This window comes from Daphnia pulicaria, chromosome 9 (assembly GCF_021234035.1).
Source record: "Daphnia pulicaria isolate SC F1-1A chromosome 9, SC_F0-13Bv2, whole genome shotgun sequence".
Taxonomy (NCBI): Eukaryota; Metazoa; Arthropoda; class Branchiopoda; order Diplostraca; family Daphniidae; genus Daphnia; species Daphnia pulicaria.
The window spans coordinates 4,207,924-4,232,143 of record NC_060921.1 but is presented as its reverse complement, the minus strand read 5'-3'; the positions used below and the strand labels follow the sequence as shown (position 1 = coordinate 4,232,143).

At 38.7% G+C, this 24,220-nt stretch overlaps 12 protein-coding genes across 18 annotated transcripts in view; 3 read left to right on the top strand and 9 right to left on the bottom strand.

Moving 5' to 3' along the window:
- Window positions 1-1,470, bottom strand: LOC124313296 (protein FRG1 homolog). Its single transcript, XM_046778150.1, has 7 exons — window positions 1,262-1,470; window positions 1,066-1,148; window positions 883-1,008; window positions 632-798; window positions 453-563; window positions 284-387; window positions 1-218 (listed from the first exon to the last, which is right to left on the bottom strand). The coding sequence occupies exons 1-7, from the start codon at window positions 1,321-1,323 to the stop codon at window positions 71-73; spliced, it is 801 nt and encodes a 266-aa protein (XP_046634106.1). The 5' UTR covers window positions 1,324-1,470; the 3' UTR covers window positions 1-70.
- The window catches only part of LOC124313083 (dipeptidase 1-like), a 1,013,891-nt gene that overhangs the window by 109,121 nt on the left and 880,550 nt on the right, over window positions 1-24,220 (top strand). The gene's annotated exons all lie outside the window — the stretch shown is intronic.
- LOC124313249 (serine/threonine-protein kinase/endoribonuclease IRE1-like) lies at window positions 1,605-3,141 on the bottom strand. Of its 5 annotated transcripts, none has more exons than XM_046778073.1 (5): window positions 2,991-3,141; window positions 2,805-2,896; window positions 2,373-2,609; window positions 1,828-2,303; window positions 1,605-1,755 (listed from the first exon to the last, which is right to left on the bottom strand). In XM_046778073.1, the coding sequence occupies exons 3-5, from the start codon at window positions 2,600-2,602 to the stop codon at window positions 1,649-1,651; spliced, it is 813 nt and encodes a 270-aa protein (XP_046634029.1). In that variant the 5' UTR covers window positions 2,603-2,609; window positions 2,805-2,896; window positions 2,991-3,141; the 3' UTR covers window positions 1,605-1,648. The 5 variants fall into 5 exon arrangements, with proteins under 5 accessions (XP_046634029.1, XP_046634030.1, XP_046634028.1 ...); XM_046778074.1 differs by having other exon boundaries at window positions 2,373-2,610; window positions 2,814-2,896; XM_046778072.1 differs by having other exon boundaries at window positions 2,805-2,868.
- LOC124313279 (beta-lactamase-like protein 2 homolog) lies at window positions 3,629-5,112 on the top strand. The gene is made up of 6 exons (XM_046778117.1): window positions 3,629-3,822; window positions 3,968-4,031; window positions 4,095-4,258; window positions 4,320-4,416; window positions 4,479-4,677; window positions 4,745-5,112. The coding sequence occupies exons 1-6, from the start codon at window positions 3,768-3,770 to the stop codon at window positions 4,985-4,987; spliced, it is 822 nt and encodes a 273-aa protein (XP_046634073.1). The 5' UTR covers window positions 3,629-3,767; the 3' UTR covers window positions 4,988-5,112.
- On the bottom strand, window positions 5,087-7,796 carry LOC124312967 (mRNA-capping enzyme-like). 2 transcript variants are annotated; one of them, XM_046777584.1, is made up of 8 exons: window positions 7,137-7,796; window positions 6,815-6,966; window positions 6,481-6,760; window positions 6,161-6,419; window positions 5,906-6,091; window positions 5,720-5,820; window positions 5,445-5,650; window positions 5,087-5,373 (listed from the first exon to the last, which is right to left on the bottom strand). In XM_046777584.1, the coding sequence occupies exons 1-8, from the start codon at window positions 7,640-7,642 to the stop codon at window positions 5,264-5,266; spliced, it is 1,800 nt and encodes a 599-aa protein (XP_046633540.1). In that variant the 5' UTR covers window positions 7,643-7,796; the 3' UTR covers window positions 5,087-5,263. The 2 variants fall into 2 exon arrangements, with proteins under 2 accessions (XP_046633540.1, XP_046633541.1); XM_046777585.1 differs by having other exon boundaries at window positions 6,481-6,751.
- LOC124313265 (serine/threonine-protein kinase/endoribonuclease IRE1-like) lies at window positions 8,156-9,585 on the bottom strand. 2 transcript variants are annotated; one of them, XM_046778095.1, is made up of 3 exons: window positions 9,062-9,585; window positions 8,513-8,995; window positions 8,156-8,446 (listed from the first exon to the last, which is right to left on the bottom strand). In XM_046778095.1, exons 1-3 carry the CDS (start codon window positions 9,304-9,306, stop codon window positions 8,314-8,316), a joined length of 861 nt encoding a protein of 286 aa, XP_046634051.1. In that variant the 5' UTR covers window positions 9,307-9,585; the 3' UTR covers window positions 8,156-8,313. The 2 variants fall into 2 exon arrangements, with proteins under 2 accessions (XP_046634051.1, XP_046634052.1); XM_046778096.1 differs by having other exon boundaries at window positions 8,517-8,995.
- LOC124313463 (replication factor A protein 1-like) lies at window positions 9,769-10,643 on the bottom strand. Its single transcript, XM_046778405.1, has 3 exons — window positions 10,445-10,643; window positions 10,200-10,362; window positions 9,769-10,113 (listed from the first exon to the last, which is right to left on the bottom strand). The coding sequence occupies exons 1-3, from the start codon at window positions 10,606-10,608 to the stop codon at window positions 10,012-10,014; spliced, it is 429 nt and encodes a 142-aa protein (XP_046634361.1). The 5' UTR covers window positions 10,609-10,643; the 3' UTR covers window positions 9,769-10,011.
- Window positions 11,867-12,605, bottom strand: LOC124313448. Its single transcript, XM_046778385.1, has 2 exons — window positions 12,494-12,605; window positions 11,867-12,435 (listed from the first exon to the last, which is right to left on the bottom strand). Exon 2 carries the CDS (start codon window positions 12,398-12,400, stop codon window positions 11,939-11,941), a length of 462 nt encoding a protein of 153 aa, XP_046634341.1. The 5' UTR covers window positions 12,401-12,435; window positions 12,494-12,605; the 3' UTR covers window positions 11,867-11,938.
- On the top strand, window positions 13,159-15,304 carry LOC124313030 (tyrosine-protein kinase Src42A-like). The gene is made up of 7 exons (XM_046777696.1): window positions 13,159-13,377; window positions 13,453-13,687; window positions 13,757-13,878; window positions 13,943-14,118; window positions 14,191-14,362; window positions 14,439-14,939; window positions 15,010-15,304. The coding sequence occupies exons 1-7, from the start codon at window positions 13,275-13,277 to the stop codon at window positions 15,219-15,221; spliced, it is 1,521 nt and encodes a 506-aa protein (XP_046633652.1). The 5' UTR covers window positions 13,159-13,274; the 3' UTR covers window positions 15,222-15,304.
- On the bottom strand, window positions 15,380-17,087 carry LOC124313158 (serine/threonine-protein kinase/endoribonuclease IRE1-like). The gene is made up of 6 exons (XM_046777919.1): window positions 16,996-17,087; window positions 16,629-16,891; window positions 16,129-16,571; window positions 15,850-16,060; window positions 15,598-15,760; window positions 15,380-15,511 (listed from the first exon to the last, which is right to left on the bottom strand). The coding sequence occupies exons 2-6, from the start codon at window positions 16,883-16,885 to the stop codon at window positions 15,407-15,409; spliced, it is 1,179 nt and encodes a 392-aa protein (XP_046633875.1). The 5' UTR covers window positions 16,886-16,891; window positions 16,996-17,087; the 3' UTR covers window positions 15,380-15,406.
- Window positions 17,201-18,695, bottom strand: LOC124313239 (serine/threonine-protein kinase/endoribonuclease ire-1-like). Its single transcript, XM_046778054.1, has 4 exons — window positions 18,356-18,695; window positions 17,997-18,294; window positions 17,721-17,931; window positions 17,201-17,639 (listed from the first exon to the last, which is right to left on the bottom strand). Exons 1-4 carry the CDS (start codon window positions 18,604-18,606, stop codon window positions 17,482-17,484), a joined length of 918 nt encoding a protein of 305 aa, XP_046634010.1. The 5' UTR covers window positions 18,607-18,695; the 3' UTR covers window positions 17,201-17,481.
- On the bottom strand, window positions 21,796-23,936 carry LOC124313805 (pickpocket protein 28-like). Its single transcript, XM_046778614.1, has 8 exons — window positions 23,229-23,936; window positions 23,043-23,163; window positions 22,887-22,975; window positions 22,655-22,817; window positions 22,435-22,595; window positions 22,262-22,376; window positions 21,928-22,198; window positions 21,796-21,860 (listed from the first exon to the last, which is right to left on the bottom strand). The coding sequence occupies exons 1-8, from the start codon at window positions 23,393-23,395 to the stop codon at window positions 21,796-21,798; spliced, it is 1,152 nt and encodes a 383-aa protein (XP_046634570.1). The 5' UTR covers window positions 23,396-23,936.

Sequence of the window (24,220 nt, the reverse complement as noted above, 5' to 3'; positions counted from 1 at the left end):
TTTTTAAAGTCACATTTTATTACGTCAATATTGAAAAAAAGCATCGTCATAAACACATAGTTTTACTAGTTCATTTGCACATTCGATCAGATTTCATCTTGCTTCGCCTGTCTAGTAAGACTTCGTGTAAATACCCTTCGGCCTTGGCAGATTTGAGAACTTCACGGCTTTCGGTATTAACCCGCATTTTCTTGTCTTGAAATTTTTGAAATTGCTTCCTGTTAAATGTTCAATCGTTAAACTTGTGTTGGAATAACGGATATTAAGGAAGGATAAAACTTACACGTAGTTTATCTCAATCTGCTCTACACTTCCTTTTTCTTCAATAGGTCCTTTATTCTTTTTCTTGCTTTCAATGTCTGCTTCCAAATCCTTATTGCAGCGTAACTGTGCAACAAAGTCTCAAATGTTAACACTGATCATAAACTTTTACGATTGTTTGGTGTTCTTACTTTTAAGATTTCATCTGGTCCAGCGGTGATACTCTGTGCGTAGAAACTGTCGTCATCCGGCGAAACCGACACGAATTTACTGTTGGCGGCTTGTAATGCAAGCTTACCGTCCTAATTGTTCCCAAATATTTTTTTAAAATCTTATTTTTCTCAGACTTGTATTAATTTGTTGTGCTTACCTGAAAAACGGGCTCGAACTGCTCCAACGCACTTACAGCATCAGATCGTCCAACAACTATACCATTTTTGTCAATGCCAAGGTATTTTCCATACCCAGATTTAAGTGTTATCTTTGTTTCACCCACAGGGAATGCTGTGAAAATCTCCTCAGGTGAAGGAGAATCTCCTATAGGACCATACAACATTATCAGTACATGTAAAAAGTAAAATACTAAAAAATAATATGTAGTAATTAGTTAAAGTAGGCTACCTTCATCATGTGGTGGCCCCAGTACAAATAAACCATTGTCCAACGCTTTGATGTAGCATCTTTCACCAAACTCAATTGCTAATGCCCCTGAAATCTGAGAAAAATTTTGTACATTCCAAAAGCCACCTAAAAAAAGGCTGTAGAGGATATTTTTTTAATGTATTTCTAATTTATAAAATATACCATGTTTTATCATATCATCTTTGTCTGAAGCTGCGATAGCTTCCTCATGGGTGCGCTTTTTGGATTTATGCTTCTTGGCTGGCCTTGAAAACAAATCATTGTAAAATAAACTCAAATTGTCCAAAATGTACTTAAAATAGATGCACATGATGATGAACAAAATAGAAAGTAAAATAAATTAGAAAAGTCAACTTACTTAATATCTTTATGCCCTTTCAGTTTAAGTTTTCCAGATCGAACCGCAGCATACTCTGCCATTATCTTCAACCGAAAATTTCGGAACTAACTTTAATCAACGCGTAATAAAATAGAAGATAAGTGTCAAATGAAAATGCACGAATTGTATTTTATGTCTATTTTTCGTTTGAGGACGACGTAAAATCGTTAAATCGTACGAAGTCCAAACTAGTTGTGCCGTTGGGTGTTGTGATGATCAGGTGCGACGTTGCCTCTAAAATTTGCGCCATTCGAATTTTCAATGAAATATTTTCTGATTTTATTTTTTATCAGCGATTTTACTAAAAATTATCCTTTAGAATTTTTGGTAAAAATATTGAACATCAAGTTTATTCGATCTATTTTATTAAGCAGACAGGCGATCAACCACAGCAGTAATATTTGGTCGTTTGCTGGGTTCTAGTTGGATCATTTCTTTGATGATTTCTCTTGCAAAATGATCTTCGTTTAATCCTTTATTAATAACGAATTAATTAATAATGAAACATCTGCGCCTAACATTGGAAAAATTTATAAACATCTCACCGTTTAGATTATGATTTCCCTCACGGATATTTAAAGTGATTGTGAGCTCGTCTCCTGTTGAAAACGGATGTCGTCCCATTGTCAGAAAACGATAGAAAACACAGCCAAGTGAAAATACATCACAGGCGATGGTTCCTCTTTGACCTCTTAGTTGATTATCAATGAGCAGCTCCGGAGCAATAAAGTGAGTAGTTCCTGTTCCACTTTTACTTATGGAAAAACTACCTCGTTCTGTTGCCGGTTTACAGAATCCGAAATCCGAAATTTTCAACACAGTAGGGAAACCTTCACGACTTTGAATCAAGACATTTTGAGCAGATATATCTCGATGAACGAGTACTGCTACTGTATGGATGTGTTGCAAACCGCAAGCCATTTGATGCAAAGCGTCTAGTTCTGAAGGCATCGTCGATCCGGTATATTTCCTAATGATGTAGTCATGAAGAGTGGACTGACAGAGCTCCAGTACTATGTACCTATTTTTTTAATAATTTGATGCGTTAATATGCTATAGTATGGCTTGTGTATAAGTATGAAATTCTTACTTGAAATCGTCATCTTGATCAACAGCAAAAACCTTCAGAACGTTGGAATGATCACAGCGCATCATTCTTTCCTCTTCTGTAGGATTTCTAACATGGTCTTCGGTCCTCAAAAGTTCTATCCGTTTAATAGCTACCCTTGCATTGTTATGCTCTCCTTGGTATACAATTCCAAAACCTCCTCTTCCCAAAATTTGAGAAGCAGCAGCCTTTTTAAGATGAGGATACTGCATTTCTTGCCTATCCAGTTACAGAAGTTATTAATTATGAAATATCGATCGGATATGCTATTTTTTGTTTATTATTAATTAATTTAAATGCTATTTATTATTAAATAAACTCTTGTTCTACAGACCTTACGCCATTTTCTTTGACGAGTATTTTTATCAAAAAACAAAAATAGATAACATGTAATGAAAAAGTTGCGTTTCTCACCTTATATGTGTATGACCAGCGGTTATGCTATGGCACTGATATGACGCTGATATGATTTTCACTCCTATTATACAGGGGGGTGATAACAGATTCTTAGAAAACGGAATAAAAAACCCTCTTTACTACATCCAACGTTTGCATTTACATAAACTTAGTAAACTCTACCAATCTGCCATGAATACATACCGAAAATTTGTCTCATGAGATTAATTATTCATGTTTTCCTCTCCTTTATGATTAACAGATCTCACCGGCCACTTAGTTAGAAAAAACTTGAATAGCAAATACGCAACATCTAATATTCTTGAGCAATCATACCAAACTGTTGTCCCCGCTGTGCTTGACAGCACTGCGTTATCTGAGTAAAAGGCGTGTCCAATTGGGATTGGATAACTTGTATGGTAGTTTTATTTTGGCGTGATCACTATAGCTGCGTGTTCGAAGTCCAATAATGCGGCTCACTCGGCGGCTCATGTCGCACGACTTTCATTCCTGCGTCTACCTAATTGAATATTTGTATTATTAGTTTATTACTTCAAAAGAAATGGTCACGATAACGAGAAATGATGTGATATCGTTCATCAAACATATAATTTAGATTAAAACCCGCTGTATAAAACAGCGCAGAAGGAAATAAATAAACTCATTATATATTCATTTGTTAATAGCTCTTACAATACAGTAATTTTTTTTTATATTCATTCATTATTCAGTAAAATGTTGATTCAATAAATTGTTCATCCGTTATTCTTCTTTGCATCAGTGTCTTTCCGTCTTTCTCTTCCAGTTTTATATCGGCCCATTGATTACGCAACCGCGCATTTGTATTTATTTTCGGAGCAGACAGTCGATCTAATTGTCACTGCTGTCTGCTGCCATTTGAAACTGCGTCTTACGTCAGGTTTTACGTCCAAGAACAACTTCAAAATTCTTTGCTAGCTCCATTTATAAACAGCATATGCAATGAACATTCTTCCGCGAATTTCTCAGCTTTCTCCCCGTGTTATTCATATTTTAGGTAATTTTGTATTTAAAGATTTATGTGTATGCCTCATCTGAGACTTGTTTGATCACACATTAAAAACATCATTCTGTTCCGTCACCTTTGCCGTTCATTTATTTTTCACATAGTTGTATAATAGAGTTTAAAAATTATTAAATAGGTTGCAATCCAGGCCCTTTTACTCTCCAAGGAACTAACACATATTTGATTGGAACCGGAAAACGGTCAGTGCCAGTAGGCCAACATCTGTTTCTGTGTAAAATTTAGCACCATTTTCACATATACAGGAGAATACTACTTGACACAGGAGATGGACAGGTCCCAGAATACTTTGATTTGCTTCAGTCAGTATTAAAGGAGCAGCAAGCAACCTTGGATCACATTTTAGTTTCCCACTGGCATCCTGATCATGTTGGGGGTGTGGAAAAAATCCAACAATCAATCAACAAAGGTTGTTTACAAATTGTATTTCCCAACATCCAATTCTAACATTTAAAAAATTTGTTTATCAGACTGCAAAGTCTCAAAGTTTCACATTGAGGACAGACCAACAGAATTTGAAAAATTAACAGATGGACAGGAAGTTTCAGTTGAAGGAGCCAATTTAAAGTAAGTCTATCACTATTACATGGGATACTTAGTGAAATAATACAATTTTGTTCATTCCCTAGAGTGTACCACACACCTGGTCACAGCACTGACCACATTATCCTACATTTGAAGGAAGAGAATTCCTTATTCAGTGGGGACTGTATTTTGGGTGAAGGGACTGCCGTCTTTGAGGACTTGTACGATTACATGAACTCACTGAAAACCATACTTGGCCTTAATCCAAGTAAAATTTATCCTGGACACGGACCGTCGATTGAGGTGAGCCTACATCGTAATGATGTAATAATTTTCTGTTCGTTTGTCACTCTATTCGTCTTGTGTTTAGGATCCCATTCAACGAATAGAGTACTATATCCATCATCGAAACGAAAGGGAGAGGCAGATTTTAGAGTACCTTTCGTCTAACCATGGGAATAAAATGTCTGCCATGGACATTGTCAAGGGTATTTATGAAAATTTAGATTCAAGTCTTTATCTTGCTGCTGAGAGGAACGTTGAGCTTCATCTTAAGAAATTAGAAAAAGAAGGTAAAGTTAAGAAACTTGCGATACTGTGGAGTACAATTTGATCTATTGTTCAAAGAAATATATAGCCCTATTATTGACTCAACTTTCTACAGTGCATGTACTCAAAGTGATTAATGAGAGACAAAATAGACTGAAGCACCTTGTCTTCAGGGTTAAATTAACCATTTATTTGTCTTTCCCTGTTTAATTTGAAAGTCGCACCTCGGAACACCTTCTAGAATGTATAAAACAGTTGGCGGGAAACTGAGCGACGTTTAAGGGAAAATAGTGTAGGAGGACCATGATTGAGGAAGAAAGGTGACCACGAAGATTAGCTGCTAATGCGGTCTTCGCTGCGGCGGAGGAGGAGGAGGCATACCCCTCAGATTTAGAATAAAGTCCTCTAATATCTCCTTGGTAACCGGTTCACTGATACTTCGACAGACAGCTGAAAATATTTTTTTCAATTTACGTGTTCAATAATAATTTCCGATATAAAAACGATGGCACTTGATTTACCTGTAGCAGTATTAAAACTGTTGGGGAAGCTTTTGTCCGTTCGTTGTCTCATAAAGACCCATTTTCCATTGCCGTTGTTCATTTCAAATCGGCATTCAATAATTTTATTGTCAAGGGGGACCATCTCCTTGGTAGCTTTCATTATCGCGAAGGGAGTGTCATTCTTCCCTCCGACAAACAAATGACCAAGACGTTCTCGCAACATCCTAAGAAAAACAAAATTAAAATCAATTTCAACTATGTAAGTCTATTTGTTAGTGAGATAGCGAACTTACCCAGGACGGTTTTCGATAACAATTTTCAGTCGAAAATCAACAGAATTGTGAGAAGGTGGTTTCCACTTCAAGACGGAAGGGCACTGACCTGGTGTATAGGTCTATTCATAAAAATACACAACATGTTGGCAATTAAAGTTAAATTTAAAATGATTTTGTTGCCGGTATACAGAATTTTTCTTTTACCTCTTCTATGGGTTGGAAAACGAGACCATCAGGTTCGTGCCCAAGTTTTCTCATAAACTTCTCTCCTAAAAGAGCGGAGGTAGCTGGCACATCCCAAAAATCTTTACGTCGAATGCCGATCGGCTCACGTTCTCGGATAATCCGTCCCGATTTCATGGCAACCACTCGAGGTTCAATAATTTCCTTCTGGGATTAAAAACGATATTCAATAAATCAAAAGGAAAAATCCATGGAATAAATTTAAACACTGTTTACCATGATCGTACGATAGCGGATCGAAAAAGGTTCTTGCAAAACTTGATTCCCTTCCAGAGAGACGAGATCGTAAATCAAATAGCGCGGATGGCGCATCCCGTCAGCCTTATCAATGACCATCTCACCGTCTACTAACGTGTCAACCAAATGACGCTTGCCATCATGTGAAGAGAAGAACGAGACACCCTCGATCTGAAACACTGCGTTGTCTCTGTCTATAAAGTAGACTTGTCCTTGTCCCATAATATACATCATATACCTGCATCCGAACGTGAAAAAGTTTAGAGATACCGTAAGACTATAAAGATGAGATCAATTACCTGGTGCCGTCAGCTTTCCATGAAACCATGTAGGGGTTTTTCAGCAGTTGGATGTTCCTTCTATCCATGGAAACTGGCTGGCAACCAGGGAATCCAGATGATTTGAACCCCGTGAGACTTTTGATCCTTTTTTGCACTTCGGTTGTAATCTCCATATCAGTAACCGGCTTGACGTTGGGGATGCCTTCCATGAATATGGCTTTGGCTTGAGCCACTTCTCGTCGTGGTTTTTTCTTCTTGTCACCCGTACTGCCGCCGGCTTGGTCATCATCTTCGTTGTCTTTAATCGTGAACATGACTCTTAGGTTAAGAGCATAGTTTTAATAAAATATACCATCAACAGCTTCTGGTTCTTCTTTGCTGGGGGTATCATCATCAGCCTCGCAATGCCACATTGGCAAGGCAGGAGCAGGTGGGGCGTCATCTATGTCACCATAAAGAGTAAATAGTTCTCTGATATAGTCTTCCTTGTAGATTCCAGGAGGTCTATTATAGAGAGGAAACAAATTTTGTTTGTTAAAGGAAAATAAATAAATTAGTAAATTGTAGTTGAAACTAAAGAGCCCATTTTCGTAAAAACATTTATGTTTTAAATTCAGGCTGATTTATTCATCTGTAGACTAAATGTTATTATGGTTCAAATTGGTGATAGTTACCTTGCTTTAGAAAATTCATTGACTGCAGCTTCCACTGACCAGTCCATGGCCTGTACCAAGTATGAAACAATGAGAAAGCCAGTTCGGTTAAAGCCATGGGTACAGTGGATGCCGATAATTTGTGTAGGATTCTGCGAGATGAATTGTGTGCATAACCTGATGAACAGGTTCACTGTTTCAGGGCTGGGAGTTTCACCATGTCCTTTGCAGCTGAGTTTAACATATTTACATGAATTTTGTTCTACTACATTCTTGTCGTAGAACCTGCTGGTATTGGTAAGATCGATCCAGAGCCCAAGTTTCAACTTCATATTCTTGGCTGATGAAAATACCATTTCAGGGTGAAAAGTATATTCATCGTCGACTTGATTATCGTATCTTGCATCTAGTGGAGTTTTGAACGCTAAAAATTTCTCTCCGACTGTAGAAAAGGCCTTTCGAGGACAGTGCAGCCACCGTTGAGGAATCGGGCCTGGCCCATTGTCAAGATTCCTTTTGCGGCTCATTTTGTCGATATCAGAAGATTGTTGTAAAAATCGACCTGTAGATTTATGGTGACTTATGTTATTCCATTCGTGACGTATAGGTTTTCACTTCTATAAAGCTAAACTTTACGACGTAAAAAATGAGCAACCCGCTGGAGATTCAACGACTACTGACAATGAGTGAAATTAATTGTGCACTCATAGATGGCGCACATGATAGGCGGGCGGGTTTTTCGATTTAAAAAATATGGTGACAAGTTTCGACAACTTCGCCTTGTAAAATGTTGTGCCCGATTGTATGCAACCAATTTTCTTTCCCGTAAAAGTTGAACTCTTCTGGTTCAGTTCTGGTTAGAAAAAACGAAAATTCGCGTCGATATCCCAATTTCATTGCCAAATTAAACTTTTAATATGACGTTATTCACGAACTAGCACGGTGTCAGCTAGTTTTCATTCCGACCTAAGGACAGTCCCATCCTTCCTATACTTTCCTCAGAGAACACCCAATGTTATTTAATTAGGGATGAAATTATGTACTCTGTATTAGTATGCTGTATTCAGTATTCACCCTTAGGTTACACACAATAAATGTGTAATTACCACATTCATTTTACAGTGGTTGCCTTCACCGGGAAGTCAATTGTGCACTAGATGGTGGATGTTATGGGATAATAATGATGATAACACAATGATTAGATTACCCTCAGCGGTCGAAATTCATCTAAGAAAGAGATGCATTGAGACATTCGATAACTTTCGCCAAATCCAATCGTTCTTCCATCATTTGAATGACAGGTTTTTTGGCAGCATGACCGTCGTTCAATTCTGGAAGTAAAAAAATTTTTATCTAAGTAAAATAAACGAAGAGAAAAAAGTTACGCTGGTCATAACTTACCATTTTTATTTACTATGTTTTCACTTAAAATATTTTGCTCGATTAACCGATTTTCTTCACCATAAGGATGGATTCCTCTGGTTAAAAAGTAGAAAAACACGCATCCAGCCGCAAAAATATCGCTGTTTTTAGAACACCGCCCTCCTAATTCATCCCTGTTAAAGAATGGAATGATCTCCTTTGCCAACCAAGCTTTCGTTCCACGGCGCCCGCTCATGGAGGTAGAGCCGCGCTCGTTGGTCAGTTTGCTGTGTCCAAAATCAGCCCATTTCATCTTGACAGAATCCTTGTTGGAAACCAAAATATTTTCTGGCTTGATGTCACGATGGATGATGTCCTTTGAATGAATATACTCGAGAGCTTGGGTAAGTTGTAACAGGACCTTTAACTGATCTGACTCATCGGACAGCACTTGACCTGTGTAAACAGGTTTGCAGTATTCGCGGAGATTTGCATAACAGAGCTCGAAAACAATAAATCTAGATGTATTTAGGAATGTGAGATGATTAAGGTTTTAATTTATTATCTTTAAAAGTTTATTATACCTGAAATCGTCGTTATCCTCGACATGGATAAACTCGACAATATTGTCATGCTTGAGTTGGCGCAAATTGAGCAACTCTCTCGAATTTAATTCGTAGTTGGCGTCAATCAGTTGAATCCGCTTCACAGCCACATTTTGCCCTGAAAAACTGCCACGGAAAACCACTCCATTACCACCTCTACCTATGATATCCTTTCGGCAGAAACGGATTTCATTGTCGTTGAGGAACACCATTTCTTCCCCCATTTCTACTCTCCAGTCCCACGATTGACTGAATGAAATAATAATCGCCCACGAAAGATACGAAAATCTTTGTTCGTTATCTCGGTTTTTCCGTTACTAACACCACTGATATAAACGGTACGGTAATATAGGCCTCTATATAAACGGCCTCAGTTTTTCATAACCGGTGTGGCAGCATGGCACAGGTATCGTTCTTAATTGCTTTGAAAGCAACAGGTTTGAAAACGTTTCTTTTGACTTTTGTTGTCAGCGTTTTTTAACATGTGAAAACTGTTCCCAAGAAGCACAAAGTGAACGATATTTAAAAACAAATGAAAAATGTAAATTAAAAATTAAGTAGTTTGGTCTTCATCAGCAGTTGTTATTCACTAACGTTTCAACAAACACATGCTCAAAACCAACAAAGCAGACGATGTTTGCGAGTTACACGTCAACTTAAAAATCGATTATCATTATCAATTTTCATAATCGATTACTAATCAATTCTTTGTACGCAATTTAATAAAAAGCCAAATTTGCTTTCAAGAAAGATAAGATAAATGTAAGCACCAGTAGAGCTGGTTTTCATAATGACAAGTACAATTCTATCCCTCAACTTAAGTTCCTCTGTGAAAATTAAATCTAGAATCTCACTATTCACTAGAGGAAGTATTCTGGATTCACACTTGTTAAAAAACAACGATAATTTTGTTATTCACGAAAGGACTACTATACACGTTGTACAGTGGTCGCCTTCACCAGAGATAATTCTTTCCTTCCGTAACGATTTATCTTCAATGTTGCTCTCTTGATGGCGTATTCTCTGCCGACCTGTAAATATTATATAAGAGTTAATACAAATGCAATTAAAAACTGAATGATGAACAACTCATATAAAAGTGACTCGTACAACTTACTTGAAAGAGTTCATGGAACCTTTGGAAATTATCTGCAAAAGCCTTGGCTTCAATTTCACCAGTGTCATCCCGGAGATGCACAGTGAAAAACTTCATGTTAAATCCAATATTTCTTTGCCAAAGATCGACTATTGGCTGTGAAACAACTCTGGCACGAATCGTCCTTAACAGATGGGAACCGAAAAAATATGGAAACATAAATTTATTTTTCAGAATATTACACTTAAATTTAATCTTGCTCTTACCCGGAATTCACTCCCTCTTCCAGTCCCGAAATTGGAGTAATGTCCGCCGCGGTTACGTACCGTGGAGTGGGTGGAACCACGACTGCCGGCGGAATTGGCTTTGGCTTCAATCCAGCAATTACTTCCGCCAAGGTGATTCTTTGTGCCGGATCCTTGGAAATCATTCTGGAAATGACAGTCTTAGCGAAGTGATCATTTGCAAGTCCTGTTTCAATTTACAATTAAAATATGATTACATCAACAATAAGGACGTTAAAGAAATTCAGTTTTATACTTTCAGCGCTGATGGGGTTGCCCTCCATGACGTTCTTCTTGACGACCGATTTTTTCCCAAATGGATGAGCACGCGTAAAATAATAAAAATAAACACATCCAGCTGAAAAAATGTCGCTTTCTTTCGAATCCGCGCTAGTTCCGTCTCCACTGGAGAGAACTTCCGGTGACATCCAGCACAGAGATTCACTGCTCGAACTCTCAGTTGACGAATCGGACATTTGGTTGAGACCAAATTCGGCCCATTTCATAACGACTGGGGTCGTCAACGATATCAACATGTTCTCCGGCTTGACTTTGCGATAGATGAACCCCTTGGAATGGATGTAATCAAGTCCACTGGACAATTGGCAGAGAACTTCAACGTCTGTCGGCATATGGCCAGTGTAGTCTTGATCGAAAAATCCTTGTAGAGAAGCAGCGCACAGTTCCAACATGAAAAACCTAAGCGAAACAGTTAATAATACTAATTCCACAAATTCCATACACTTCAAATACAATACTTGAACAAGTTGTTTTCTTCCACGTGAAGCAGTTTGACGACATTTTTGTGCTCAACTTGGCTGATGATGAAAACCTCTTCCTTCGTCTTTAATTCGTCGATTCCCACTCGTTTGATGGCGACTTGTTGGTTTTTGTAAGTTCCGCGAAAGACCCACGAAGTGCCGGTGGCATTTCTACCGAGCACACCTTTTGGTGAAACATCAACGAACCAATCCGCTTCCGGCTGTGCCGCCACTACCACCTCCTCGGCTGGTTCCGATTTAATTTCAACCTAACAAATCAGAGATAACCGTTAAAATGAATCTTATCTCTGTACGAAATATTATCACTCGACCATATGTTAGTTCTGCATTTGTTAAACAAACAAATTGACGACAATATTGTATCCCCTTAACATTTTAACCCAATTAATATGAAAGACAAATCTCACCTTTACGTCCATACTCAGCAATTGGGGCAACTTAATTTTCAAGTGAAACAGCAATCGGCTGAGAATCAAAAAGCTGTACGTCTAACCTGAACGTAGGATGGACTGTGTCTGAACAAGTGAGCATCCAGAGAATATTACTAGGAAGAAGAAATAGTTGGACATCTTTCAAACGTTTGACCAAGTATATCTCCCAAGGGTATTTAGTCATCAAAGAACGTTTCAATTTTCAGAATTGTTTATTAAGACGTCATTTTACATAGAATTGTGTATATTCGTTTTTAAAAAGATTAAGGTAAATTTAGCGATGGCGAAACCATTCGAAGGAATTCGTTCAGCCAATCTTGGCACTTTTTCAATGTGGCTAGTATGGGTGTGGTGGTCCCGTTGTACGGATGCTTCTGGGCCAAGGAAAGCAATTTCTGCGGAGAGGTGCGAACTGTGCCGATGGCCAGTTTTTCCTTCGGGTCGGCTGGAACGCTTCCGGTCGTCCGGATTGCCTCCATGCGCCCGGAGTTGTTCTCCACAGCTTCAAAGGTGTAAACACGACCGTCGCGTGAGAAACGAGCGACGAGAAACCATTTCTGGAAATAAATGTTGTCTTCGTTCCTGGTGATGGACAACAGGAAGTTGCCGATGGAAGAGAATTCCGCCGGTTTGGTGTACAAGAAAATTTCGCAATCGCCGACCACGTCATCCAGCTCTTCACAATCTTCCACACGGTTCGTTGGCTTCTTAGTAATTATTGTCATATTTTTAAATTGAATTGTCACCGCCTTCCGGAATCCTTCAAAGTTCATTCATTATTGAAATGATTAGATTTATTGTAATTGAATATACTTGCCTTTCGTTATAGGAATAGGTTTCACCGCCAACTATCGCCCAGGTATATCTGAACTGCCAATAAGTCAACTGGACAGTATCCGCATAGTTTGACTTGGAAGTTGGAACTTTCGGTTGTTGCCTAACGCAAGTCTCTTTTTATCTTTCACCTGCGTATCGCCTACGCTAAATTTAACAAACTAAACATCACCTTAGATAACGAACCATCTTATCAAGTTGTGTGACGCGCGTTTGACTCGGCATCAATATTCAACCCTTGAATTATTGATGTGTTTATTATTTAATGTGTTAAATTTCTCGTCACATCAAGGTCGTTAAAACAATGAACCTTCGGGTTTATCGGATGTACGTCAATACGAATGTCATCAAAATTCTATCCGGTATATACGTATAAGGACACTATTCACCTAAATTCACTATGATGTGAATGTGAACATCCTGTTAACTCCATTCTCATTGGTTTCGTAATTTTTTGGTATAAAGTTTAAATTTATTAGTTTAGAGTTAATAAGTCATATAAAAAAAAGCTGGCTGGTATATGTGGATTATTGCGGATGTGGCGGTGATGATTAGATTAACGTACGACATTATCATCTTGGGGAAAACAAAACCGCAAAGGGTTATATAGAATGTGAAATTCAGTGGGAGTATGTGAATGCGCGATACGTTTTCTCAATTTGATTTGACTTGAAGTAGCATTATTTTATTAGACGTTTGAGAGAGACAAATACCAGTCATGTCTTTATAGATTTGGATATAATTCAAAGTGCAAAATAATATAACATGGGGAATTCTAATAGCAGAGGCAGCAACTGCTGGGAGCCGAATAGTCCACCCCATTCTCACGTCACACCATCTGACAAAATTGTTCCAGCTGCACAAAATGGCAAGAAATGTTTCAAATTAAATTTTAGATCACGTGAAATAACATTGATGACTTATTGTTTTGTTCCAATAATAGATTACAATATTAATGTTCAGCCCGTTGAAAAGAAACCGGCTGCGCTGATTTGCATAGCTCTCTACGACTATGAAACCCGAACCGATGGCGATCTGGCCTTTCAAACCGACGATCTTTTAGAAATCCTTGAAAAAAGCGACACAGATTGGTGGAGGGCCCGGAATAAAATCTCCGGAATGGAAGGCTACATTCCGTCCAACTACGTAGCCCCATTGAAATCTGTCGAAGCCGAACCGTAATATAAACACATAACATCTTATAGCACAAAGAAAAAATCTACTAAATGCTCATTATTTTCCAACAGATGGTATTTTGGGAAAATTCCAAGAATTGATGCCGAAAAATTGTTGCTTCAAACGGTTAACAAAGATGGTTCCTTTCTCATTCGTGAATCTGAAAGCGCTTTAAACGATTACTCACTTTCAAGTAATTTAGAATTATATCTTTTGTTAAATGAGCATTATAACCGAAACAATTTGCATAATTGCAGTCCGATTCAATCAAGAAGTGAGGCACTACCGCGTCAAGCAAACTCTCGTTAACGACGAGACAGTCTATTACGTCAACCGAAGACGGACGTTTTTGACGCTACAGTTGTTGATTGAACACTATTCCGGCAACGCTGAAGGACTCGTTATTCCTCTCAGCAAGCCTTGTTGTAAGAAGGTATGATACATAATAAGGAATAATTCATCTAAAATGATTAGTTCATTTTAATTATTAAATGTATAATTAAAGGCGATTGGAGCACCTCTGACGTCTACTTTGTCTTACGACACGTACGACAACTGGGAAATTTCACGATCGTCGCTCAAGTTCGAACGTCTTCTAGGACAGGGTCAGTTCGGTCAAGTTCATCAGGGCCTGTGGAACGGAAGGGTGCCCGTCGCCATCAAAAGCCTTAAAACAGGTATACATATACAATTAATTCTTATATCACTTTGAGTTTTTACCTGGACAGAAATGAATAATTAAACATTTTACAGGAACAATGTCGCCCAAAGATTTCCTGGCCGAAGCCCAGCTGATGAAGCAAATTCAGCACGATAAATTGATCCGCTTGTACGCCGTCTGCACGACCCAAGAGCCCATCTACATCGTCACTGAGCTGATGAAGAACGGGAGCTTGCTGGACTACCTGAGGGGTAACAAAGGCCGTCACGCTAAACTGGAGAAGCTCAACGACTACGCCATCCAGATAGCGACGGGCATGGCTTACCTCGAGTCGCAGAACTACATCCATCGCGACCTGGCCGCCCGGAACGTTTTAGTCGGCCAGAAAGGCGCCATCGTCAAGATCGCCGATTTCGGACTGGCCCGGGTCATCATCGAGGAGGAATACGAGGCCCGGGCCGGTGCCAAATTCCCACTCAAATGGACAGCGCCGGAAGCACTCAACTACGGCAAATTCACCATCAAATCGGACGTCTGGTCATTTGGCATTTTGCTCAGTGAACTGATTACTTACGGCCAAATTCCTTACCCTGGTATATCTGTCTTAGATAACCTTATACAAATCAATCAACGTAATTAAATTAATTATTTTATTTTTTCCAGGAATGTCTAATATCGAAGTCATGCAGCAGATTGAGATGAATTACAGGATGCCCATGCCGGACAAATGCCCGCTGTCTTGGTATTTGATTATGTTGAAAACGTGGGATTACGATCCGATGAAACGGCCGACTTTCGACGCTTTGAAATCCATGTTCGAGGATTTGCTGTTCAACGATGGACACAATTACAAGGAGACGAACGAAATCTTTTGAACGAATTATTTTTCCCGAATCTGTCTGACATATGTTATCGATGATGTAATGGAACACGTTTCTAATAAATTGGAATTTTGTAATTAAGCTGTATAAACTACAATGCTATTCATTGAAAATTAACATTTTTTCAAAACCATTAAAAATTGAGTCCTCAGTGGAAAATTAAATCTAACGCTGTTACTTTAAAGATCTTGTACAGTGGTTGCCTTCCCCAAAGATAATTCTTTCGTATTATCGTAAGCGTTTTCTTTTAATGTTGCTCGCTTGATGGCATATTCTCTGCCAACCTGTTTTAATAATAATGTAACAGTAAGTAACAAACGCAATTAAAAACAACACTGAATGATGAAAATCTGGCTTAATTAATACTTACTTGAAATTGGTTATAGAACCTTTCGAAATTTTTTGAAAAAGCCTTGGCTTCAATTGTACCAGTGTCATCTCGGAGAAGCACAGTAAAAAACTTCATGTCAAATCCAGCATTTTTTTTCCAATTTCCTATTCTTGACTTTGAAACTACTCTGGCACGAATCGTCCTTATTAATTAACAGATGGGAATCAAGACGGAAACATAAATTGGTTTTTCAGACTATTACAATCACCTTAAATTTAATCTTGCTCTTACCCGGAATTCACTCCCGGTTCCAGTGCCGAAATTGGAGTAATGTCGTCAGCGGTTACGTACCGAGGAGTGGGTGGAGACACGACTGGTGGACTTGGCTGCTGCGGAATCGGTTGCAATCCAGCAATTACTTCCGCCAAAGTGATTCTTTGTGCCGGTTCTTTGGCGATCATTCTGGAAATGACAATCTTAGCAAAGTGATCATTTGCAAGTCCTGTTTCAATTCAAAATTTAAGTATGATTACATCAACAATATGACGTTAAAGAAATTAATTTTTATACTTTCAGCGCTGATGGGGTTGCCCTCCATGACGTTCTTCTTGACGACCGATTTTTTCCCAAACGGATGAGCACGCGTAAAATAATAAAAATAAACGCATCCAGCTGAAAAAATATCGCTTTCTTTCGAATCCGCGCGAATTCCGTCTGCACTGACGAGAACTTCCGGTGACATCCAGCACAGAGATTCGCTGCTGGAACTCTCAGTTGACGAATCGGACATTTGGTTGAGACCAAAATCGGCCCATTTCATAACGACAGGCGTCGTCAACGATATCAACATGTTCTCCGGTTTGACTTTACGATAGATGAACCCCTTGGAATGGATGTAATCCAGTCCACTGGACAATTGGCAGAGAACCTCAACGTCTGCCGGCATCGGGCCATTGTAGTCTTGATCGAAAAATCCCTGAAGAGAAGCAGCGCACAGTTCCAGTGTGAAAAACCTAAGCGAAACAGTTAATGCTACTAAACAATAATTTGACAGACTTGAAATACAATACTTGAACAAGTTTTCTTTCACGTGAAGCAGTTTGACAACATTTGTGTGATCAAGTTGGCTGATCAAAACCTCTTCCTTCGTCTCTAATTCGTCGATTCCCACTCGTTTGATGGCGACTTGTTGGTTTTTGTAAGTTCCTCGATGGACCCACGAAGTGCCGGTGGCATTTCTACCGAGCACACCTTTTGGTGAAACATCAACGAACCAATCCACTTCCGGCCGTGCCGCCATTTCCACTTCAGCCGGTTCCGATTTCATTTCAACCTAAACGTTCGGGACAGATATTACCCTACCATTAGTATGAATCTCATACTAGCCTATATGATTGAATATATACTTGCCCTGTGATATAGGAATATTTTTTTTACCTGAACTGTCAATTAGTAATCGAATAACTGGCCGGTTTAGAAGTTGGAACTCGGTGGCTGCCTCGTCACGAAAGCAAGTTGCCTTTTATCTATCACCTGCGACTCTACGCTACATTTAACGGACTGAATGTATCATCTGTAGATAACGGACTATCTTATCGAACTATGACGACTACGCCGTTTTGACTCAGCGTCTGTATTCAACCCTTAAATTATTGATGTTTTACATTTTAATGCGGTCAATTTCTCGTCACATCAAGGTCGTTAAAACAATAACGATACGGACGAATTGGAATTTTGTAATCAGATGTAAACCACAATGTATCATATCATTGAAATTTACACGATTGAAAATTGAATTTCGGCGCGTGTGTGATGTGCTGTCGTTTTTGTTCATTTGGTAACTTTGATCTTCGTATGGCTACTCTACGGTTTATATTCTGAATGGCACATGACATGGACATTATTTCACTCAGCATCATCAAGTTAAAGTGATTCTGAATCTTCGATTCGAAATGCCGGAGAACTTTGATGAACTTGAGGTCGTAACATGTTGACGACTTCAGTTAAAGGAATCCTGTCATCTGGCTTGGATTTCGTCATGTTGGAGATAATTTCACGGGCGAAATGATTCTGGTCGAGTCCTAATTTAAATATTGTAATCATCGTGAAATTGTTTGATTATTTAGTGCATTTGTTTAAATAATTAAAAAGACTAAACTTACTGCTCTGATTGGCCGGGTTGGGTTTGCCGCGCATCACATTTGAAATAATTAAATTCTTGGAGCCGAAAAGGTGCAATCCGTTGGTCAAAAAGGTGAAAAAGACCAAACCCAAAGCGAATATGTCGCTCCGCATTGTACCTCGACCTTTGTTGGCGCCTTCAACATCGTTTTTACTATAAGGTTGATCCTCCAATGCCAGAATTTCTGGCGCCTATCAACAGTATTTAAAAACTTATCCACTCTAAAATGTATATATGACAATTGAATTTTTAATACCATCCAATATTGGGTGCCTTTGATCCCACTGATCGAGAAGGTTCCTCTTTGATTGACAGGTTTGCACAGACCAAAGTCGGCCAATTTGATAAGCACAGGCTGAGTGATGGAGATCATCATGTTCTCCGGTTTGATGTCTCGATGGACCAGGTTCATAGAGTGAATGTACTGCAGACCTTTGGTCATTTGCAAGAGAACTTCCTGGTCAGAAGGTAGAGCCCCCTTGTATTTCCTGAGGTCTCTGTCTGGTAAAAAGCACTGGTCCAGGGATGCGGCACACAGTTCCAGAACATAATACCTATTACGTAATAATATGTTAATTTCTGTTGTGTATACAAATTATGCAAAATCATCTATACCTGAAAGTTAAGTCGTCTTCGGCGTGAAAGAGTTTGACGACATTCGGATGGTCTAGACTGGCCAAAGCGTCTTCTTCTCTCTTCTGGAAATCTTCGTCTTTTCGTAGGCTGGCCAGCTGGACGCGTTTGACAGCGACGGGGTTCTTGTCCAGGCCAAAAGAGCCACGAAAGACGAAACCGGCCGTCCCTTTGCCGAGGATTTCATTGTCGTCATAGCTGAGACTATCACTGACGATTTTGGTTTTGTCCATGACTAGTGGTGAAAGACGAGTGAGCTAATAACTATAGGATATTAAAATCAAGACCGTGTAGAGAGTTGCTAGCGACGCCACCGTCTATATTATAAAAGGCTGATACCATATCATTCTTATATTATAAATACGATTTCAGCGGGCGGCTGCTCTGCGGTTCAAACTCGACCTAGTTGCGGTGTCCCGGTTGCCGTCAGAGTGTATAATACAGTTGATCACGTCTCTCCACACTTTGATCCTTATCTCAGATTTTGTGGGTTGCCCAATAAAATTTCGAGTGCAATTGTTATTTTCGAAGAGAATATTGCGCCACTCATATGGTTGTCGTATGCGGCCCTTCAACACCCAGATGTGAAACCTTAATCTGATGCCCGCTAACAGAATTTAAACTATTACAGTACATAGAAAGATAAAACGGGGCCAGGTAATTTAAAAAAGGTTTATTGCACCGACTTTTGTATTGATTGGAACCTTCTGTGGACGAGTTGATAATAACGTGTCGGGCAACTTGTAATCTTGCTTAACATGCCTTGATCATTTGACGTTTATCCGACCTGTTTATTACCTCCTGCTTTGTCAAAAAACAAATTTTCATCTATCGGGAGAAAATGGTGCGGTTCGATAGCGTCATGAAATCTGTTAATCACCAACTAGCGTTTAAATTAACAACTAGCAATATATTATACAACATTAAGATTAAGACAAATATTTTTTTTAGTAATCACTTAAAAATGTAAATAATATGTTCTATTAACTATTATCTATTTGTAATCCATTTTGGTGTCATTCAAAATGCTTACTCACTCGTTTAGCAGACGAGGTTGACATGGCGTCATGCCGTCATCAATCATTATCAATATATCAACGCACAACCGCGCACAACGTGTGATCCTTTCCCGCCTTTCCCCTGTTTTGTGTTTTGCATATCAACGTCGTTAAAAAAACTTGTTTTTATATGTACCAGAACAAGTATGTAAACTCTGCTCTTCCCCTACATGTAATATGTGTCTTCAATAAAGTTTGGTTTTAACTGTTGACAGAGCCACAGAGGCCCACATGAATGGCCATTGCCGTTATCGGTGTAAGAAAAATAACAAACGATGAAGCGAAGTCATTCTTTTCTACCTAATTTCTGTAAAGATTCACTTTTGTTTATGTCAGATGTTGCCATAATTTGTTGGAAACGTATAGGATAATTAACCAGACTTTGTAACATATCTGTTGTAGCATTGCCAAATCTGCATTCAACTAAACCAATCTGGAGCTCTACATGCCAAAATTTTCTGGTAAGAATCCTTACATTTCATCTCTTCTCACGGATTTATTGATGTATCCCATTTGTGATCAAGGTAGTGAACGTGAAAGTAGTGAACACCAATCTCTGCAGTTCTCGCCTCCCAATAGGAAGTACATCAACAAACCTTCAATAATACATAGAGCTAAAAGGTGTGTTGTTATTATTATTCTTGTACTAAACTTAATTGAAATTCAGCAAGGCATCAACACCTAAAGAAGTTCAGTTTTTCTTATGAAATATTGATTATACAATCATAAATTTAAGTTAGCTTTTACAAAAATTTGTTATTGCTATAACTATTCTACTTATTGTTACAGTTTTTTACTTTGACATTTTACCTTTATGAAATGAAAATAGTAATTCTGTTGTTTTTATTAAAGACTTGATATACAGTATGTGAAATATTTATGTGCGAAATTTACAGGTAATAATCCAGCAAATCATTTCAAATGGGCCAAATTGTCTGATGCTGTTGCCTCACAGCTGACCATATTTTACCGATATTTCATCTCTTGCTGTACGTCTCGTCCCATGCTCATTAAGCACTTCACGGCAAAGGTAACTGTTGATTAAATTTTATTGCTAGAAAGCTATAGATATAGTTGAGTTAAAACGTGTGAAGTATATATTTGACATTTTACTGAGGAGGAAGTTGACTACTGAAATAATTGGGTTTCTTCCGTCTCTTGTGATCGTTTTTTTTCGTTAATCAAAGGTGCTTTCGTGTATCCTGATTTCCTTTTAGTTGGGTGTGTTGGACTGAAGGCTAGGCTAGTGGGGAGGGGGGTTCTTGAAATGTGTGTTATAGCTATTGTTACCAACTTTGTTGGCAGTGTAAAACATAATCCGATAATATTTTATAGGTATGGGATACGTGATACAGGGGTGAATTTCCTTTCAGAAAAAAAAATAAGTTGCTTCAGCAATACGCGTTCGATTCGGTTATAAATAAAGACTGTACGATACGCAATGCCAAGTATTTGCAGATTTTAGTAGCTTTGCACCTTGCAACTGCGTTCAGCGCCGTATTATAGCGGCTTATTGCAATTGCAAGTCGGAGAAAGGCCCTGCTCCATGTTAGCTTTGATTTTTGAGTCCACAAACTAAAATTCAAATAGATGTTACCAAATTGCAACCATCTTTAACAACACAAAATGGATTACTTTTACCGCCAGATCGGAATCCATCTGCGATGGGGAAATCATATAATTGTCCCCAATGATTGAAGCCGGAGCTGAACTAGCAAAAGGCCGGACGTGAATTAGTTTAGGGACTGGCGGTGATATGGGCGGCTCCTGTTTCTTAGACTGGTACCAACGAAAACACCAACGAACCAAAAAGAAATAAAATATTTCAGCTGCGCTGAGGATACTGAAGCCGAAACCCAAGCCCAGCAGTCCACCAGTAGCCGCTATAATAAATGATAGGAATATAAAAATTAAGTGAATAGGAATGTTCTCTATTTATAATATAATAACCAAATACTCTCACAAAGAAAATCCGACCATGTCGTCCGCTCCTTCATAATGTAACACAACCCAGTAACCCATTGAAAGTAGACATTTAACTTGACGAAATTTTTCCTGAATAAGTTGAGAGCTATTTATTTATTATATTTTCTAAAATGATTGACTATACTTGGCGTAAATTTTCAGATCAGTTTGATTCATGTTGCGAAATTCAGGCCGATCGATGACGGTAGGAGGATATTCCCAAACAGAATTGGGAAACGTTCCAGTAGAAATTTCGCTCTTATACCAAACGGTAGTGCACACGTCAGGGCAGTAACACACATTTGAATCCATCTCTTTTTTGGCCTCTGCAATGAATTTTTTCAAATTAAAACTCATCAAATTAGACTCACTAACTCAATTACATTGTATGTAAATTTTTTAACCAGATATCCTTTGCAGGCAGGGATAAGATGAGACATTGCAGACTGGTAGCCGAGTCGGAACTGCGCATCGCCAACCGATTAAATTGTTTTATAAGCAAAATAGCTTAAAGCGAGAAGATGAATTTACCTGGGAAGTAATAAGGGACGCAAAAGCACTCGGCCAAAAAGAACCGTGTCAAGCAATCGAGCTGGCAATAAGGTCGGGTGTAGTTTTTAAAATATTTTAGAGTTATTTCTTGACTGGTGGTGCATAACCTTTTCTTAAGATCGATGACCCTAAGCTTATCATCTGCTCTCTGGGTGTAACCGGTGACAGCCGCATTAATTTGAAATCCCGGGCTCGCAAGGAAACCTTTCCGTGAGGTCTGAGGAAAGTCCATTGGGTCTTGAATCGATACCTGGTACAGTGCAAATAACATTTTCAACACAGATACGCTAATTATATTGCCTTTGATGGATACCTTAAAGCCATCTATAGAAGATGAAGTGACATTGTAATCGTCAAGTTCGGCGTCCAATAGAACGGTGAGTCCTGCTTGTACCCCACTAGTTCGGGCGTGCCTAAGTCGGTTCTGCCTAATTTAAAACTCATAAATTATTTTACCAATAGAAATAAGTGAACTGTGTAACTGACTGATTTTTTAAATAGGTGTCGCTATCGCGCTGGATGATCACTGAGTTGAATGAACAACAACAGCCATCATCGGCCGTCTGCGTTACAAATAGATCGGCGCAGTCCTCTTCTAGGCCCTCCCACGAACAGAAGACAATTGTCTTGGAACAATTTGGAGATAGCTAACATCAAAACCTTAATCAGGATTATAAGTATAGATGACTTATGGAATTTCTATCACCTTTTTCATGAGCTTTTCGTACTTATTGTCATTGCTGCTAATATTGGCCTTGAGTAATAGTGGACCAAGAACAGCGAATTCTCCCTCATTTTCGACCCAATTCAACCCGGTTGACATAATCTCCAAAATACGACGAATCTCATTCACCTTGAAATCTTTCGCTCTGCATCAATCAAACAGGCGTTAAAAAGCAGCTCAGGAAATTGATAAGTTAATAAATTGTCATTTTTACTCTTCTGTAGCCATCCATTCTCCGAGTGCCCGAGTCGAAACTTTGTTCACACTGCAAATTGTGACAGCTGGAAAAGGATAGCTTTTGATCTGAAAACATTCAAAATTTTGTAGAGCTGTAAAAATACATTTAGTGTGAAATTTCCTGCACGCTTACGGGATAATTAACCGTTTGAATAGTGATGAGGACCGGAGATTGTACCCATTTATCCCATAAATTCCAAGCGAAGAATAAAGCAAAGAATAATCCAACTAAAAAAAGAATTATCCAGAATATCCTATGAATGTAAACGCACTTTTTAGTTTTTTGTCCATTTTAATGTGTAAATGAATTGAAAATTACCTTTCCATCAATGTAGTGTGGTCTTGCGCTATGAATTTCAGTCCATGAATCGAAGTGTTTCTGGCAAATTCTTTTGACAATTTTAACACTGAAAAGCCCTCGTTATTAATCTTCTGATTAATCTTCCTCTTTGTCCCTACCCAGCATGGTCTTTCCTCCACCGTCATGGCAAACCTACTCGGTTGACTGCAGGTTTTCAATTAAGCCGAAACGTCCATCAACATTTGCTATACCGAAGTTGCTGTTGAAACCACAAATAATATTTGGAGATCGAACAATATCAAATTATAGAGCCGTACCCAAATGCCTCCTGCTAATGCATTTGGAAAGCTGATATTTGTTTTGTACAGCAATTGATTTAGCCCACCCAATCATTTTACCTGAGAAATTAAAATCGATCGCAGAGGTACGCGCCGGGGAGAAGAACTTTCCAACACTATCGTCATACAAGTTGCATTGTCATGACGTGTTCTGTGTAACCTTATTGAGCCATTTCTGACAACATCTAGTAATAGCATAGCATATCTAACAACTATAGAATGCATTGTTAAATCATTGAATATTTTATTGAACACTTAGCTGCCTAGGTGAAACGTTGCGTGGCAAGCTGATGCCACGGTAAAATAATTCTTGAAATTTACTAAAGTCAAATGTAATGTCGGTAATCTGATTGATTGTTGATTGGTTAGAAAAAATCTGAATTGAGTGTAGGCAGTGGCCGCAAGGAGTGGTGATAGGTGTTTAGGGATTCAATTGATAGGTGTTTAGGGATTCAATAAGGACTAAAGGAAGTCTTCGTCTGCACGTCTAATCTTCGATGTTGACAGTCACGTGCAAGAAGCATTGAGGGAAAGTAGTACTTTTCTTGTGAGAAATATAGAGTATGGAAATGGTAACATGTTTAATACTTCTTAACTTAATTGATTAGTGAAAAGACATGGTAAAAAGCTGAATGATGTTTTCTTGTGCATGATGATGTATCCATTTTAACC